General features: G+C 35.3%; 2 protein-coding genes across 3 annotated transcripts; both read left to right on the top strand.

Annotated features, from left to right (window-relative positions):
• The first annotated feature begins 277 nt into the window (after nt 1–277).
• LOC126767184 (odorant receptor 74a-like) lies at nt 278–4,565 on the top strand. 2 transcript variants are annotated; one of them, XM_050484762.1, is made up of 6 exons: nt 278–336; nt 2,581–2,968; nt 3,064–3,607; nt 3,882–3,983; nt 4,091–4,273; nt 4,352–4,565. In XM_050484762.1, exons 1-6 carry the CDS (start codon nt 285–287, stop codon nt 4,400–4,402), a joined length of 1,320 nt encoding a protein of 439 aa, XP_050340719.1. In that variant the 5' UTR covers nt 278–284; the 3' UTR covers nt 4,403–4,565. The 2 variants fall into 2 exon arrangements, with proteins under 2 accessions (XP_050340719.1, XP_050340720.1); XM_050484763.1 differs by lacking the exon at nt 4,352–4,565 and having other exon boundaries at nt 3,882–4,021; nt 4,091–4,190.
• Nucleotides 4,566–4,720: 155 nt separating this feature from the next.
• LOC126767185 (uncharacterized) lies at nt 4,721–7,888 on the top strand. The gene is made up of 4 exons (XM_050484764.1): nt 4,721–6,913; nt 6,974–7,257; nt 7,323–7,482; nt 7,548–7,888. Exons 1-4 carry the CDS (start codon nt 6,862–6,864, stop codon nt 7,667–7,669), a joined length of 618 nt encoding a protein of 205 aa, XP_050340721.1. The 5' UTR covers nt 4,721–6,861; the 3' UTR covers nt 7,670–7,888.
• Nucleotides 7,889–17,381: the final 9,493 nt, after the last annotated feature.

Raw genomic sequence — 17,381 nt, 5'->3', positions numbered from 1 at the left:
GCAATCCAATGGGGAGGAACGATTTGCAAAACTTTTCGATGGCCACATTTACGATTCATGCACACACATATAAGCCCACACACTCATTCAAACAGGCCAATTAGTTGCTTGGCGAAACTTTTAATTAACGTTTGGCCAAGTTAGCCGATCTGTATAAACAATACTAGTAAAAGCTCATGCATAACACACACTAACACATGCACACACAAGAGGTTTTGTTAGTGCGAAAAAGATTATGGCCAAGTATAAAAGCGTACTGATTGATGATTTTCCGCTTAAAGTGCATGCACTACGAAACAGACGGTGATAGTGGACGAATAAAGAGCACAAGGAAACGTAAGTGATTAAATGGCGCAGTGTGAACCATAGACAATAGGCATGAATTGGTGAAGAGAATTTAGAAACAGATTAACTAGAACTCTGACATATGATTTCGTGCAGATTTATAAAGTGAAGAGAAATAAATTGAGGCTAATCTAACTCAGCTTTATAACTAACTGTTATAACCGAGAGTAGTTCTAAAATACTCCTATTTTGAGAATATTTTGTGATAACACTTGTTTTCAGTTTTTTGTATTCTAGACCTCAAATAACTAAAATAAATATACGTATAGCATATTAATATTCCGTTTACAAATTTGAAATTTCCAACTAAATTGTACATATAGTATCATCTGATTGTTCTTGTCCGCATTACCAACCCACTTCATTTTTAAGCGAATGTATGGAATAAGCTAAGTGCGTTTTATTTGTCCATGATTTAGCTCGACTGGCGCGCTGTTGTTAACTCGGCTATAATCGCGTAAGCGGTGTCTACGCCAATTAAGAAGAAGAAGATTTAGCTATTAACTTGTGATGGTCAAAGAAAACACGGCTAATATAGTCTTCTTAATTTCGAAAACTGAATCAGGCTTAATTAAAAATGCAGGAATGAGAATTAAAATCATGGTATGTGCGACTGAATGAATTGTTAAGTTCAGAATTTGATCAACAAGATTTTAACAGTAAGGGTCTAAACTGCCTCGAAAAGTGAACCGGGATATTAAATTTAACTACCGATAGGAAAGAAAAGAGTTATAACTGTTCTATTTAGGTTATTTACTAAGAACATAACATCAAGCATTTCTCTACAACTCATAAGTGTAGGAAGTTATAGTTTTAAACGACTAGTGTACAAAGAGCCTTCCAAAGTAGAAAAGGACTTAAAAAAACACAGAACAAATGGTTTTTTCGGCAAAATTATTTATTAATTTTATTGAAAATAGTTTCCTTCTGCTTCAATACAGCTTTTTGTACGGTCCAAAAGCATGTCAAACGAGTGTTTTAGCTCGTTGTCCGGTATGGCCGCCAGTATGCCGGGGCAAGCCTTTTGAATGGCCTCTACGTCTGCATAACGCTTTCCTTTCATGGGCAAATGCATTTTTCTGAAAAGGAAACAGTAGCATGGTACTATATCAGGTGAATAAGGGTGTGGTTAATGGTTAAAATGTGATTTTTGGTGAAATAATCGGTCACAAGCGTCGATCGATGAGATGTCGCATAATGGGGCACAAACGCCAACTTTCATCTTCGTGATGTTCGGGCCAAAAACGTCGAATACGGCGCACCAAACACTTCAAAACTCCAAAGTAGGATACCGCATTAACGTTTTGGCCAGGTGCAACAAATTTTTTGTGGACACTACCCTTGGAATCAAAAACAAATCAGCATTGTCTTCACTTTTAACATCTTCATGCGCGATTTTTTGGGTTTCGGCTCGTCAGGTGCCTTCCATTCAGCACTCTGGCGTTTCATTTTGGGATAATATTGGAAACACCACGTTTCGTCATCATTCACAATATTGTAAAGGAAGTATTTGTCCTTTTTGACCTCTTTAATGATGTTCCGTAAGCCCAAATGTTCCCCAAAGCCCCAAAATGCGATAAATCGATGTTTTGGAGATGTTCAATTCCATTTCCATGAAATTCAATGATGACTTCGGCTTATTTTTGATGAATTCACGCACAGTTTCGAAGGAATTTCCGGTGATCACAGATTTTGATTGGCCCACATGTCTATCGTCATTTACGTCCTCAAGACCACTTTGAAAACGTTGAAACCACTTGTGTACTCTGCTATGGGATAGACAATAATCGCCATAAACTTATTTCATTTCACGAAATTTATATAAGCATATATACCTCTTGAACTTACACACAATTTGGATTATTCTCATAAAATTTCAATTTAACTGTACAAATTTTATTTTGTTTACGAAAATGTAGTTATTTTGGAACTTTTAATTTTACGATAAATCTGAAGTTTTACTAATAAACTTAAAGTACATCCTGAAAATTACTGGAGCGGCCTCTTTCTCACTTTTGGATGCAACTATGAAGTTGTTAGGAGCGGAGCTATGCCCACTATAAAAAAAAAATTATAAATTTACCTCTGGAATTTCACGATATAACTCGAAATCTACCTCGATTAGTATAGGTGAACAAAACAATTACCATGTACTTTGTAGCAGCATGATGCAAGAATATAAAAGTTATGAATGAACAAAATATTACTGCTGGGTCGGAATGAACTCTTTTTCAGTTTTACGCCTTGTCGTGTCCATCATGCGTTACCTACCGATAAGTTACCATAAACCTCTGTTACCAAATGGGCTCCATCCTCCGATCGATTGGCAACTCTACGGTTTTTTCTGCTCAAATGGTTGGCCACTCGCAGCACATATTACGAAAACCCGTTACATAGCCGATATAATGGTGACCATTATGCAGTTTATGTCCGAAAGCATGGTTCTCATTGGTGAAGCTGTAGTCATGCATGACAATTTAGATAACATCAGCTTTGTCTGTACCGTCTTGGCACCCAATTTGATATTATTTGAAATGATGTTGCGCGCTTATAATATTATCTATAGGCGCAATAGTTTTCGAACGCACATTGAGGAGTTTTACAAGAAGATCTATATACAACGGTATGTAACAACAATAAACCAGAAACCATTTTAATTTTAAATAACCAATTTATTTTTAAATATTCATTTTCTCGTTTAATTCCTTTACTCCATAGTACCTGGAATCCGGAGCTTTTCGAGAAGATACGCCGCCAACAATTGCCCACCAAGTATTCGACGTTCACCTATATTATTACACTGGTGACCTATGTCTATGTGCCGGTAAGCGGTTTAATCAAAAATGAGCGCTTGGTACCTTTTCCGATAAATTTTGGCTTCGATTATACTGTGCCTTGGCCGCGTTATTTAGTATTTCTCACTATGTCGATGTGGACAGGTTTCGCTGTTGTGGGTCCCTTGGTCGCCGAAGCGAATATATTAGCTATGCAAATATTACATTTGAATGGTCGTTATTCGTTGTTACTAGAAGATTTACGGAATATTTCTAGGGAATCTATTGTCGAGCATGAGAAATGTAAGCGGAAAGACAATATGTTGGTCACCCAACGCTTTCGTTATCGTTTATACGACATTATTCGTCGAAATGTGGAGCTAAATGACTTCGCCAAATCAATGCAGGAGCAGTATTCTTTCCGTGTGTTCGTTATGTTGGCCTTGAGTGCGACTTTGTTGTGTGTTTTGGGATTTTTAACGGCAACGGTAAGTTAAAATGTTTTGTGATTCTAAGGGTGAAATGCGTAATAGTTTACAATAAGGAATATAGGGACCTTATAGTAGGTAGATACGATTGACTCGTCTAGGCGCAATTTCGCAGATACCTTCGAACTGGCATACTTTCAGTTTTATTATATATGTAAAGTTTCAGCTTTTTTCAACACGGCTTTTAGAACGCCACCATACAGGCAGGTGTAAGAGACTAGTTAAGTTGTGTTCTAGGGTGTAAAGATTTAGGTTATCGTTACTTTATTTTCAGCTAGGTATAACTGCGCAGAATATTCGATTTGTAAGCTGGATAATTGGAAAGATAGTTGAATTGCTGATCTTTGGACGCCTGGGCACAACACTCTCGACAACCGTAAGGATTGTATTTTCTCATATGTAAAAACACTGAAGGTTCTTGCACTATGTTATTATATGAACTTTTAAATAATATAACTAATTCAGTATTGTATTTCCTCACAGACAGACAAATTGAGCACATCGTATTATTGCTGTGATTGGGAGGATGTTATACTTCAATCAACTAACGCTGAGGAGAACAAGAAATTGATGAAGCTTATAGCCTTGGCGATTCATTTAAATAGTAATCCTTTTCGTTTAACTGGTCTTAATTTCTCCGTTGTCAACTATGAAACAGTGGTAGCGGTAAGTGGAAAAAAAATCCGTATATTCATATTTACTCATTATATATAACTCTTCGCATTTCATTTCGTTCCATTTTAGATTCTCAGAGGCGCAGGTTCCTACTTTACAGTCATTTATGCCTATAGATAAATGAATAGAAACTGACAAGATATAGGAACGGTAGTAAATAAGAAAAAATTATTGGGAAGAGTTAATACTGGAAGAAGGAGATAATGTTCATAAAGTTCAATATACATACTTGGAAACAGACATAAATGTAGTAAAAAATAAATACTATTCGTAGAGAGTGAAACTGGGCTGCATATAAGTAATTTGTGCTGCTTTAGACTCTGAAAATAGTTTGACTTTCATAGAAACATTTTCGACTAGTAAATTTCGCCTCTAGGTTTTCATTATTAGATACGCTTACCAAGGCTAATTCTAATCGGTAAGATCTTTTTAGTAAAACGTTGTGGAGAAAACAATAATTTATGGTTCTCTGGATGACCTAGTTACTAACTTAAGGACCGCTCTCTATAAGTTCAAAGTTTAATGCACTTTATTATCATAATTTGTAAATTTTTCTAATTTACTGAGCTTAAAAATTCAATCATTTGGGCTTAGATCCGACACGGCCCACTTAAAGTTACTTTGCAGAATTGATCACATGAGGAATAGTTGTCTTAAATTTCTCAAATAATTAAAAAAGGTTTTTTGACGACTGCCTTTTATAAGAAGTTAGTTTTAACCTCTGAAGGTGCCTCTGATAAGTAAGCTTTCTTATTGCAATAAGATGTGTATTTGTATTAAAATTTGTTGGATCACGTCAAATCGATTATCATAAGAGAAGAAAAAGTGCAGTCACTATTATTCCTCTTTTGCATTGGAAGCTTGAACTGCACTTTGGATTTCTTTGATGAGTTGCAAAAGCCACATTTAGTCTGACTGAAAATTTTGGAGAAAAATCTAAAGAAGAAGAAGTGGATTGTCTTGGTCATATATATTTATATAATGCCCAGATAGCATTGAGTTGATTGTATGGTGATTTACGTATCATTATTGATTGTTATTGGTGATTGTTTTTTGATAAATTTGCCGTTTACAATAACAAAATGTACAAGTATCAAAAAACGCTCAACAAGTTGATTAAATATGAATTGTGTTGTTTCGTGATCCCGTTATGAGTATACAGTTAACAACATCAAAATATTTCTTTTTGTGACAAAATAATGCATGCATTTCTCACTTCCATATATGTAGTTCATCTCCAAAGCAACAGCTCTCTAGTGCGTGAAATAAATAAAATAAAACATAATTTGAAAGTAATTAATTAAAATAGCTTAATAATTCATTATTTTTGAATTTGCCAATTAAAGTAATAAAAATTAATTATTTTATAATGTCAGCCACTCAAATAAAAAGAAAAGCTAGAAAGGAAGCTAAAAAAATTATAAATTCAAAGTTGTTGCATAGTGATTCAAGTGTTGAAGTTCAATTTCAAGACCATGATGAAAATGATGTAACCTATGATCTGCGTTCAGAGCTTAGCAAATGGGCGTCAGACTTCGGAATAAATTTTGTGGCATTTAATGCTTTAATGTGTGTGCTAAACAAAAGCAACATAAAAGTTCCCAAAGAATCTAGGACAGTTTTACAAACACCGGCTGAAGTGGTCAAGCGAAATGTGGGAGATGGGATTTATGTACATTATGGTCTAAAGAATGCGTTGACAGACTTCTTAGTATTAAATGATTTCCGTCTTCCAAATATAATGCTTGATTTCGGCATTGATGGTCTGCCACTGTTCAAGAGCAGCTCGAAGCAAGTTTGGCCAATATTAGGCAGTATTGTCAATGTGGACTATGTTTTCATTGTAGGAATATTTGAAGGCAATTCAAAACCGCACTGCTGAACTTATTTTTTAAGTGAATTTATTTCTGAACTTAAAGTCCTGCAACAGGAGGGTCTCGTTTTTGCAACAAAATTTTTTAACGTGGCGGTCCGATGTTTTGTAATGGATGCGCCCGCTAAGTCTTTTGTGTTAGGTATTAAAGGCCACACTGGGTACTATTCATGTGTACGTTGCACCCAAAAAGGTGAAATAGTAAAACATCGCCTCGTTTTCCCCGAAACTCAAAACTTAGTTGCGAGAACAAATGAAATCGTCCAAATCTAGATTAGAAAATTTAAATATAGACATTATTCATCAATGTTGTTTGGATTATATGCATGTAGCTTGCTTGGGGGTTATGAGAACGATTTTGAACGCATGGGTTAAGAAAAGAGGTGAACATTACTCCTTGCCTTTGTATAAAGCAGAAGTACTTTCAACATAATTTCTGCCTCGTTGTGAATACAGTTATCCAAATTATAAAAATCATTAATTCCAATAATGTTCCACTTTTCACCGGTCTTGTCTTGAAAAATTTAACACCTTACTTTTGCACACCTAAAAGTTCATATAAATTTAACTTGTATTATGTGGCTGGCATTCAGTACGATAGGGAAATTGAATTTACAAAAGAAAAAATAACTTCCAAGATTATATGTTTGAATGAATCTTCTAGAAGTGGATTTTATTTCACACCACTAATTAACTGATTGACATCATGAGCTCTATAAATAATTATGGATATGAACCTAACAGCAGCCAAATAATATGTAAGTCTAAATAAAACACTTTAAATTTTCTTCATTTTTATTTAACTTTATGTTTTTCAGATCAAAATCTAGACAGCACAGACCAACAGTCTCTTAAAAATTTAATAGCGGAGTTGACGATGGAAGTGCGGGCTTTAAAGACAGAAGTGAAGGAGCTAAAGGAAGAAAGCAAAAGAAATTTGTTGAAGCTGACAGAGGAAGTTATTGCGGTCAAATTGGAAAACAGGGGAAAACCCTCTGAAAGTCAAAGCCCACAATTCGACCAACTACCATTTTACCATAAGAAGGATCTTGACGATTTCGAAGCACAGCTTTTACAAAAGCCAGAGTTGTTGGAGAAATTTGTATGTATAATGCTTGTTATGTTGCTTTTACCAGTTACAAATGTATAACAAAGAATTATTTATAGAAACTATATATTAAGAAGACTGGGGGTGAAGCGTCAACCCCTTTCCTAAGAGCAGCAATCAGGCGTATTTTTTCAGACGAGTTGGCAATGTCTTTTTCGTGGAGGGGCACGGCAGATAAGCCAAGCGCGGAAAAATGTTTAGTTACAACAATAATAAAAAGTAATATTATTTTATATTGTATTAATTCTTTTAACAATAACTACATTTCTTTCCTCTTTCTTTAGATATTTGCCATGAAATGTTTCAAGTGGACGAAAAAGCCGTTAGATCAACGCTACAAAAACATTTCGTTTATGCAAACGAAAGAGTAAAAAAACGCCGTCTACCTTTGGCTGACAATAAATGATTGTATTGGGCTGTAAGGAAAAACATGTTAATGAATTAATTATATTTTAAATTAATTATATTTTAAATAAATTCATTAACATGTTTTTCCTTACAGCTCAATACAATCATTTATTTTCAGCCAAAGGTAGACGGCGTTTTTTTACTGACTGGAAAAAACAATCGAAATTTATAAGAAAATGACTGTAAATTGACTGAAAATTGACTAGAAATTCATTGAGAAATGCACTGCAGGAAAAAACAATTAAAGATTGATAGTAATAAAATACTACTGGAAATTCATGACACGGTGGATATTTAAAATCATTCAATTTTTGTTCGACCATTTTCTCAGCAGAAAATAGAGAATGATATGTGTGTTGTTAGACGTGTATATATGTTTCCATCGAGTAAAGATTGATAGTATGTATATGCCATATTTAGTCAAAATGTAACACGCGAACATGTTGTTAGACGATCAAATCAGTGACACATGATTCAAATCAGTATCATAAACCGCAGTTGTGAAAATATGCACGCGTGCAGGAGTGTTTATTGAGTAGCACACGTACACTTTTGTTGTGGCTAAAGTGGTAGCAGCTGTTTTGAAGCGATTATGCGTGTGTATGTATGAGCCACATGCTCGTAAATAAGCGGTCGGCATTTCTTAGCACAATTGTGCAAACTAACTTCACACGTACGCTTACGCTCTATCGTTCAGTCGTTGTCGAGCCAGCAACGAATTAACCAGGAATAAAGGGTTGTTAAACTTATTCCAGTGTGAGAGCGCCTCAAAATTAGCGTTTTTTATAACATTTTCCATTATGGCCAGATTGAACAAAATTACAATTTTTGGGCATTTAAATTCAAACACCCAACATTTAGTATGTATAAAAATTACTATATAGCGGTTATTTATTATATGGAGAAACTATTTAAATCTTTTGAAAGAATATTATAACAACTGACTTTTGTCCTTTCAATGCCCAATAATTGGATTTAAGCTTGTTAGCTCTCAATCATTAAACGTTTTTAATCATTTTTCATTGAAAATAAAACTATTATGCTTCAAATTACAAAACGTTTCATCAAATATCTTTAAATTTTACAAATTTATTTAATTTTCATTTTTATAAGTGGTCTTGAACGATGCAACAAATCCCTCCGTTTACATATTTTTTTGGTAAGATTTCAATCTGGCCATCGCTCGTTTCCAATTGCTAAACGTCAAAACCTCCTGAACTCGATCAACTGTCAAAGTTTAGGTGGTTTTGACGTTTAGCAATTGCTCTCACACTTCCAGTGAGAGAGGAGTTAAACATCTCTTTATCTCTGGAATTAACATCACGCAGGACTATACCGCAAAACCAAATATGCCCTGCGAGAAATATTTTACGATTCTAAATGCCTTTGGTGCCATGCAATGCCTTTTATGTTAAGTCTTTTAAAGATAATAGGGAATAATATCCTTAAAAGACATTTTGTTAATTTTCATTATACTAATAATTATTTATAAAATTTGCTTAAATTTAATTGCAATTTCTCACTGGGCTACTTTTTTTTCGTGCTCACCAACACAGTGACAGATTCTCTCATGCCGACCACTGCTCTACACATATACTTATATGTGACCTGGTCTACGGAAAGGGGGCTTAGGTGTCAAAAAATCAATTTTCACTTTTTAGTTGATTCGGATGGAAGGTGAGATGCTTTTTTTTTAACAGCTGTTTCCCAGAAAACTAGTTTTCGCACGTTAGCTCCCTTTTCGTAGACCAGGTCACATATTATTTTCAATTCGGCTACGACATCATTTTTATTTGCGAAGTCGTGTCGAGTTGAAAACGGGAATTTGGCCTTTAAGGAGAGCATAATTGCGAAGAATGCTTGTTTGCCAAGTAATTGTTGAGTTTGTGTATTGGTTGGAAGTTCATTCAATTTTTTGAATCTGGACTAAAATTCCAACGGAGACTTGGTCAAATTTACCCAAATATCGTTCGGCTGAAGCTGATACTGAAAAAAGTATGCAATGATTATTGCAAAAATGGTTCTCAACCGCAAGAAAGTCTTATAATAAGAAAATCCTTGGTGAGTTATAGAAATCTACCCCATCAGAGAATCTCTCTCTGACATTAAGGTGAAATGTCATTGAGAAGGGTTTGTTACCCATAGCGTAATTAAGTTCGATGTTAAGCAAGGGCACGCTAGGGGATGCAAGATAAAACGAGTTCATTCTAAGAGACAAATGAAACGAAGCTAAGGTTAAAGTGAGGATAAGCTAGAGCTTATTCCCATTTGAATCATGTTAAAAATACGCCATATCATTTCCTTTAGCTGTGGAAATATATCGAGAAATTCTGAGAAATAACTTGGAAAGGTAAATTTAGAGGGAGTATTCATACAAATCGTTAAAATGTTTAATCAACATATATGAACATATACATATCTATTTAAGATACCAAGTTTTAACGTGTTCCAATGGCGTTGGAATAAGATCGGTGTCGATATACATACTTAGATATGTAAGTAATTCGAATTTACGAACGATAGGAATTATTGGAGAATTCTCTATTGATAGCATCTTCGCGAATTCAATAATCTGAATCATCTATTTTCCCCTCTTGGCTTAATTTAATTTTAGCTTTAAAAGTATAATATATTGTAGAATGAAATATATAACATCTGTACACAACTTGTATCCCTTTAATAGCTTTGCTTTTGTTACAATGAATGAATGAATGGAAATATAATGAAATCATTCTCGATTAATAAATTTGACTTACAATAAAATAAACCTTGCTTACATGCTTACGTACTTCGAACGTACTTCGAACCTGAAATTCTTTAGTTAGCCTTAGGTTATAGTAAGAGACAAAAGAGTTTTCGAATATAGGTAATTGAGTTTCCTTGTTATTTTACCAATTTATTATTAGTCTGGCATTATTCTTTATGGTGAATTATTATGCGGTGTACCCATTACTAACTGGAAAGGAGTTTAAAAGTAGCGGGAATTTTTTTTTCATATTCATTATAGATAGTTTTTATTCTATAATACTAAATATTAGAAAATTATTTGATATTTATAAAATATAATAATACCATGAGTTTTAATGTTTCCAATTTTATTATTAACTAGCTGACCAGCAGGCGTTGTCTTGCGTGATATTATTTGTTTTGCAAAGAAAGTTGAATTTACGTTGCGTTAAAAATCATTTATTTTCGATTTTTCTATATTTTTTTTTCAATGTAACACAGCTTGATAAACAACAATTTTTGTTCCTGTTCCGGTTTTCCAACTCGTGAACACGCCACATATAGCATGGCATTTCCAGATTTATGCCACACACTTCTAGCGGCTATCCTTGTGTCCTGTTGATAGTCATCGCAAATGCAATTTTGATTGGAAATTGAATACGTGTGAGCTAAAATGGCAATTCGGTGGAACTCAAGAGAATTCGTAGAATCAAGCAGTATGCCCTTGTATTTCATAGCTGAGGCAGTCAGTATGATTCCATTACAAAATTTCGGCGCATGAAAATTGAGAAACATAATAATGACGGATTCAACTTTGAGACGCAAATAATGCGGCTGCATACCAAGCCTCTCCAAGGATTTTAGAAATTCCAATGTATAATTGACGGCTTCGTATTTTTGGCAGCTAAAATTGCGCGTACACTCAAGCAATTGTAGTTAGAATAATTTGGCCAATGTTGGCATAAACATTCGTGATGAGTTCATATTTCGTTGAAGTGAATTGGCAAAAGGCAGGTGGAATTGATATCAAACCACTGGAGGTATCACACAAAATTTGCCTATTCCAATTCTTATAAAATACAATGTAAAATGTCTTCGGCAATGTAACCGATATTAGCGCGACCTCTTTTTGGCTTCGTAACAAATTTCAATCTGTAATTGATCACTTTGTTTCACACACATAAAGTTTTCACTGAATAATTTTCACTGATTTTTCTTTTGAATAGCAGGAATAAAAAAGCAAGCGACCGAAATTGAACGATTCAAATAAATTACAAATAAAAATATTTAAAAACAAAAAAATTAAAAAAAAAAATTTATAGAAACAAGTTACTTTTTGGAATTGTTCAATATTCCGACTTTTCCTCATGAAAATTATAAGGTTTTTTATTTCTAAACCTTCCCCGATCCACAAAAAACAACCTCTGAAAATTTTATCAAGATTGGTGCAGCCGTTCTCGAGCCTTAGCGTTACTAACAGATAAACATTCAAACAAAATTTTCAAATCTGAATTAACATGAAACTATAAGTATATTTTAGAAAAAAAAAAATAAGGAAAAAATTAAGCAAATTTTATAGTAGTATCTAAATTTGAATACAAACTAAAAATTTGAATATTAATACTTTTTATTAATTTTAAATAAAAACAGTTGCAAGTTTTTCATATTTCATGTTATTTTTATTAATAATATGTACAGAAGTACTAGAAAAAATTTAAATATTTCAAGCTAAAAAAATTAGGATAATGTTTAATTATTACTTATTAAATAACTAATTACTCAAAAGGTATATTATCATAAAAGTAATAGCAGTCTGTTGAAATAAAAGCTTCTAGGTCCTGCAGATGTTGCCATTTCTTTTTAGTTATTGTTAAACTTTGCAACAGAGTAGGCTGCTGAATTCCTAAAAAAGCACGGGTCTGATCGCTTGGGTCATGAAGTCGCTAAACCGAACTCTGGCGGCTCCTTCTCTACCCATATACTGAGGGAGTTGTGGATGGGAAGAAGCCGTTGGAGAAAAGGGACAGTGAGCTTCTTCACGGATGGGTCAAAGGTGGAGGGGTCTACTGTCAGGAGCTCTCTATCAACTCCAGTTTCTCCAACTTCCTAAGTATTGCAGTGTCTTCCAGTCCGAGATTGGAGCCATTAAGGTAGCAGTGGATTTACTACTCCGGAGTGCAGCCTCCTTCAGAGGTGTGACCATCGACTCAGATAGCAGAGCGACGATTACAGCCTTGAACTCATTAACAATGAGAGAATTCAGAGCGGAGCTGGGCCACAATTTTTACACACACTGTTGAAAAAGCATTTTGTCCCTAGATCGTTCGCATGAGATCTAGTGATCTCTTTGCCCTCAGTAAGGCAGCCTTTCCCTAGTTTTGGGACTTGTAACATACCACTGCCCTATTGACTTCCACGCAGTAAGGCTGGGAATCCTACCAGACACCATCTGCAGAAGCTGTATGGAAGAAGATTAGGTGGAAACAACTCAACACTTCCTTCTTGGCTGTCTTGCGTTAGGGAGGTCAAGACTTAATCACTTGGAGGCGCATACCTTCAGACATCCCACCGAACTGGCGGAAAGGGTTTTGTTATTTTATAAGTTCGAACACAGGGGTTCTTCTTTTCTATGGCCTCACAACGGACTACATACATGTATATAGTAGTCCACGTTCGATCAACGATGTAGCCTAAACTAGCCAAAGCACATTGAACTTAATCATTAAAAATAAACATAAACAATAAATGAAGGCTAACTTCGATATAAACAAGTAAGGAAGGGCTAAGTTCGGGTGTCACCGAACATTTTATACTCTCGCATAATTAAAGTGATAATCGAGATTTCATTATCCGTCATTTACATGTTTTTCAAATCCCATATTTGTGTAAAGTTTTATTCCGTATGTATTTATATATTATACAGAGAAGGCATCAGATGGAATTCAAACTAGCGTTATATTGGAAGAAGGCGTGGTTGTTAACTGATTTCACCCATATTTCGTACATGTCATCAGGGTGTTAAAAAAATATTACATACCGAATTTCATTGAAATCGGTCTAGTAGTTCCCGAGATATGGTTTTTGGTCCATAAGTGGGCGACGCCACGCCCATTTTCAATTTTTAAAAAAAGTTTGGATGCAGCTTCCTTCTGCCATTTCTCCCGTAAAATTTAGTGTTTCTGACGTTTTTTGTTTGTCGGTTAACGCACTTTTAGTGATTTTCAACATAACCTTTGTATGGGAGGTGAGCGTGGTTATTATCCGATTTCTTCCATTTCTGAACTGTATATGGAAATGCCTGAAGGAAACGACTCCATAGAGTTTGGTTGACATAGCTATAGTAGTTTCCGAGATATGTACAAAAAACTTAGTAGGGGGAGGGGCCACGCCCACTTTTCCAAAAAAATTACGTCCAAATATGTCCCTCCCTAATGCGATCCTTTGTGCTAAATTTCACTTTAATATCTTTATCTTTGGCTCAGTGATGACACTTTATAGGTTTTCGAACTTAACCTTCTTATGAAGCCAACAAATACGTGTACCAAGTTTCATCATGATATCTCAATTTTTACTCAAGTTACAGCTTGCACGGACAGACGAACGGACGGACAGACAGAGATCCGGATTTCAACTCTACTCGTCACCCTGATCACTTTGGTATATATAACCCTATATCTGACTCTTTTAGTTTCAGGACTTACAAACAACCGTTATGAGAACAAAACTATAATATTCTCCTTAGCCACTTTGTTGCGAGAGTGTAAAAAAACAAACATTCTGTTATTGTTATTATTATATTTACATATATGAGTGATGATTTGTATTATTTTGTTTAACGAAATCAGGCACTTGATGATACGTTTTTTTTGAATTTTTAATATAGCTTGGGTATGTATGATCGCAGAAGCTTAAAATTTGTGACGCATATGTGATACGAGTACAATGTGGTGAATCGTAATCAGTAAAAACCTCAATTTTGAATTTTTTGATGATACGTTATTTTGCATTTCAGGTGACGATATATAAATGATCAGTATGTTGAGCTGAGTCGATTTAGCTATGTCCGTCTGTCTGTCTGTCCGCCTGTCCGTCTGTCTGTGTATATACCAACCAGTCCCTCAGGTTTTAGGATATCGTTTTGAAATTTTGCAAACATTACTTTTTCTACCACAAGCTGCTCATTTGTCGGAACTACCGATATCGGACAACTATAACATATAGCTGCCATACAAACTGAACGATTGGAATCAAATTCTTGTATGGAAAACTTTCACATTTGACAATGTACCTTCAAAAGTTGGCACAGGTTATTTTCTAAGGCAATACAAACTGAATGATTGGAATCAAATGCTTGCATGGGATATATCTTCACGAAATTTGGTATGAGCTATTGTTCATAGAAATAATGTAATATCTGAAGAAATTGCACAGATCGGCTTACTATAGCATATAGCTGCCATACAAACCTAACGATCGGAATCAAGGGCTTGTTTGGAAAACTTTCGCGGATTATGTTATAGTAAGTATATTGCTTCCATACAACCTGAACACATAATTACTAAAAGAAATGCACCTGTGAAGGGTATATTAGCTTCGGTGCAGCCGAAGTTAACGTTTTCTCTTGTTATATGTTAAGTTTGTTAGAAATCTTGTAACACCCCGAAGGAAACGGTGGACGTCCTGTATTTGTAACAAAATTATCCGGAAATTGTAAATAAAACTCATAATATTTAATTTTTCCTCGAAACACTTTTCATAAGCACTTTTTGGAATGGCCTTCAGCTCCTGCTGCGAATTTCGTTTTATCTCTTCGATCGACTACAAACGCGTTCCACGGAGCGGCATTTCAGTTTGGGCAACAAGAAAAATCCCACGAAGCCAAATCTGGTGAATACGATGGTTGATGTTATTCATTGCGTTTTTGGCTTTAAATTAGGTCAGAATCGTGGCTCGATGCGATGGTGTGTTATCACCGTGTAAAATACATAAACTTCGGTCGGTTTCGACGGATGACTAGAACTAAAACTGCTTATTGACCATCCATCCTTCCGGGACAAATACAATTGTATATTACCAAACTACGAATATCGGAAAACAATGAGCATAACATTGATTTAATTTGAGCGGCTTTGGCGTGGTTTTGGTTTCGGCTCGTTTTCTTCCCTCCATTTCTATAATTGTTGACTTCTTTGCAAGTCAAACTTTTGTTTCGTACCCAAAATATCCGCCAAAATCGTTTGATCGAATTTACGGGAGATGTCAGGCTCTCTCGCCATCTCTCTAACACTTGTCTGAGGATTTGCAAGCCTTTGAAGGCTTCTACTATTCGTGGGATTGAGATATTGATAAAACAAAATCACTGTAAGCCTTTTCCAATATTTGCATTCTGTTATTCCGGATACGAAATTATGTACGAAATACAAAATTTTAATACAATTTTTTTGTTCGACACTTTTATTTATTGTAAACGTGGTTGACAGATCAATTTGGGATCGCAATTAAGGACAGCCCTGCCAACTTAACAAAATACATTTTTTTGAATTATCCTTTACCCGGTGAATTTAATTACAATTTCGGCGTATTTTTTTATCACAATACATACTACTATATTGATTTAGCCACGTGCATCTGTAGGTCCGTCTGTCTGACTGTATATACGCGAACTATTTTCGCACTTTTTGAGACATTTATTAGGAAAAAATTTTATACAAGTAATTTCCTTCCGAAGAGCTGTTCATTTGTCAGAACCACCAATATCAGTTTACTTTAGTTTATAACTTCCATAGAAACTGCATGATCAAACTCATGTCTTTGTATGGAAAACTTTTTTTATTTGAAGAGATGGCTTCACAAAATTTAGCACAGATTGTTGTCCAAGGCAACGGTTTCATACCTAAAGAAACTGTTCAGATCGGACTTATATAGCATAAACATAGCTATACATTTACTACGAAAAGTTGTAAGACGTGCTAAGGCTCGACTTATAATGTCATTGTGGAGTTTCGGAACGAACTGAACCTTCTTTCCGGTATTTATATAGTGAGAAGAATTATACGTGAACATAATTTACAGGCCGACAGTCCTCGAAAAGTACCGTTATTAAAACAAAAAAACATGTAGCTCTAATCTTTAATTCGCCACAGAACATTAACTTGATCGATTGAGAAATGACGCAACATCTTGTGGACTGAAGAGTCAGAAGTGGTTCCTTACGGCTCCGTCTGTATGTACTGTACGACATCTTCCTAATACAGAGGTCGACCACAGATTCACCATAAAAACTTTGAAGCATGGCATTTCGAGAATCATGGTTTGGGGCTGTTTTTCTTACAGAGCTCACGGAGGTGTAGCCCAAGAACATGCAGCTGAAATGGATACTACAGCAAGATAATGACAATGTCGTCATATAACTCATACTAACACGCAAAGGACCATAAATCTTTCGCAGAACCTTTCTCTCGAAAACTCGTAAAGTCGACTCATCATATGTTGTCATTGTCCATGCCTCTGCACCATATATAAGGATGGGAATAATGAGAAACTTATAGAGTCGCGAGTGCGATGATGAAAGAAGATATTTCGTCTCGCGCTCGTTCACTGCCAGACCCATCTGCTTCCTTATCCAGTCTGGAGAAAGCAGAACTAACGGTGCGGGTGTTGAGGCCAATGATATCAATTTCATCAGCATACGCCAGCAGCCGTACACTCTTATAGAAGATTGTACCTGCTCGATTAAGTTCTGGAGCTCGAATTCTTTTCTCCAAGATTGAGGAAGTCTGAAACCTCGTTTGGTATCGAACGGATTAGTGAGGTCCTTCCCGATCCTGACGGAGCTTTTGGTGTTGCTCATCGTCAATTTACACAGCCGTATTAGTTTTGCGGGGATACCAAATTCGCGGCATAAAGGCAGCTCCTTTTCGTGCTGTCGAAAGCAGCTTTGAAATCGACGAAGAGGGGGTATGTATCGATTCTCTTCTCACGGG

The sequence above is a fragment of the Bactrocera neohumeralis genome, unplaced genomic scaffold, assembly GCF_024586455.1.
Source record: "Bactrocera neohumeralis isolate Rockhampton unplaced genomic scaffold, APGP_CSIRO_Bneo_wtdbg2-racon-allhic-juicebox.fasta_v2 ctg453, whole genome shotgun sequence".
Taxonomy (NCBI): Eukaryota; Metazoa; Arthropoda; class Insecta; order Diptera; family Tephritidae; genus Bactrocera; species Bactrocera neohumeralis.
This window is presented reverse-complemented; position numbering and strand designations above follow the sequence as displayed.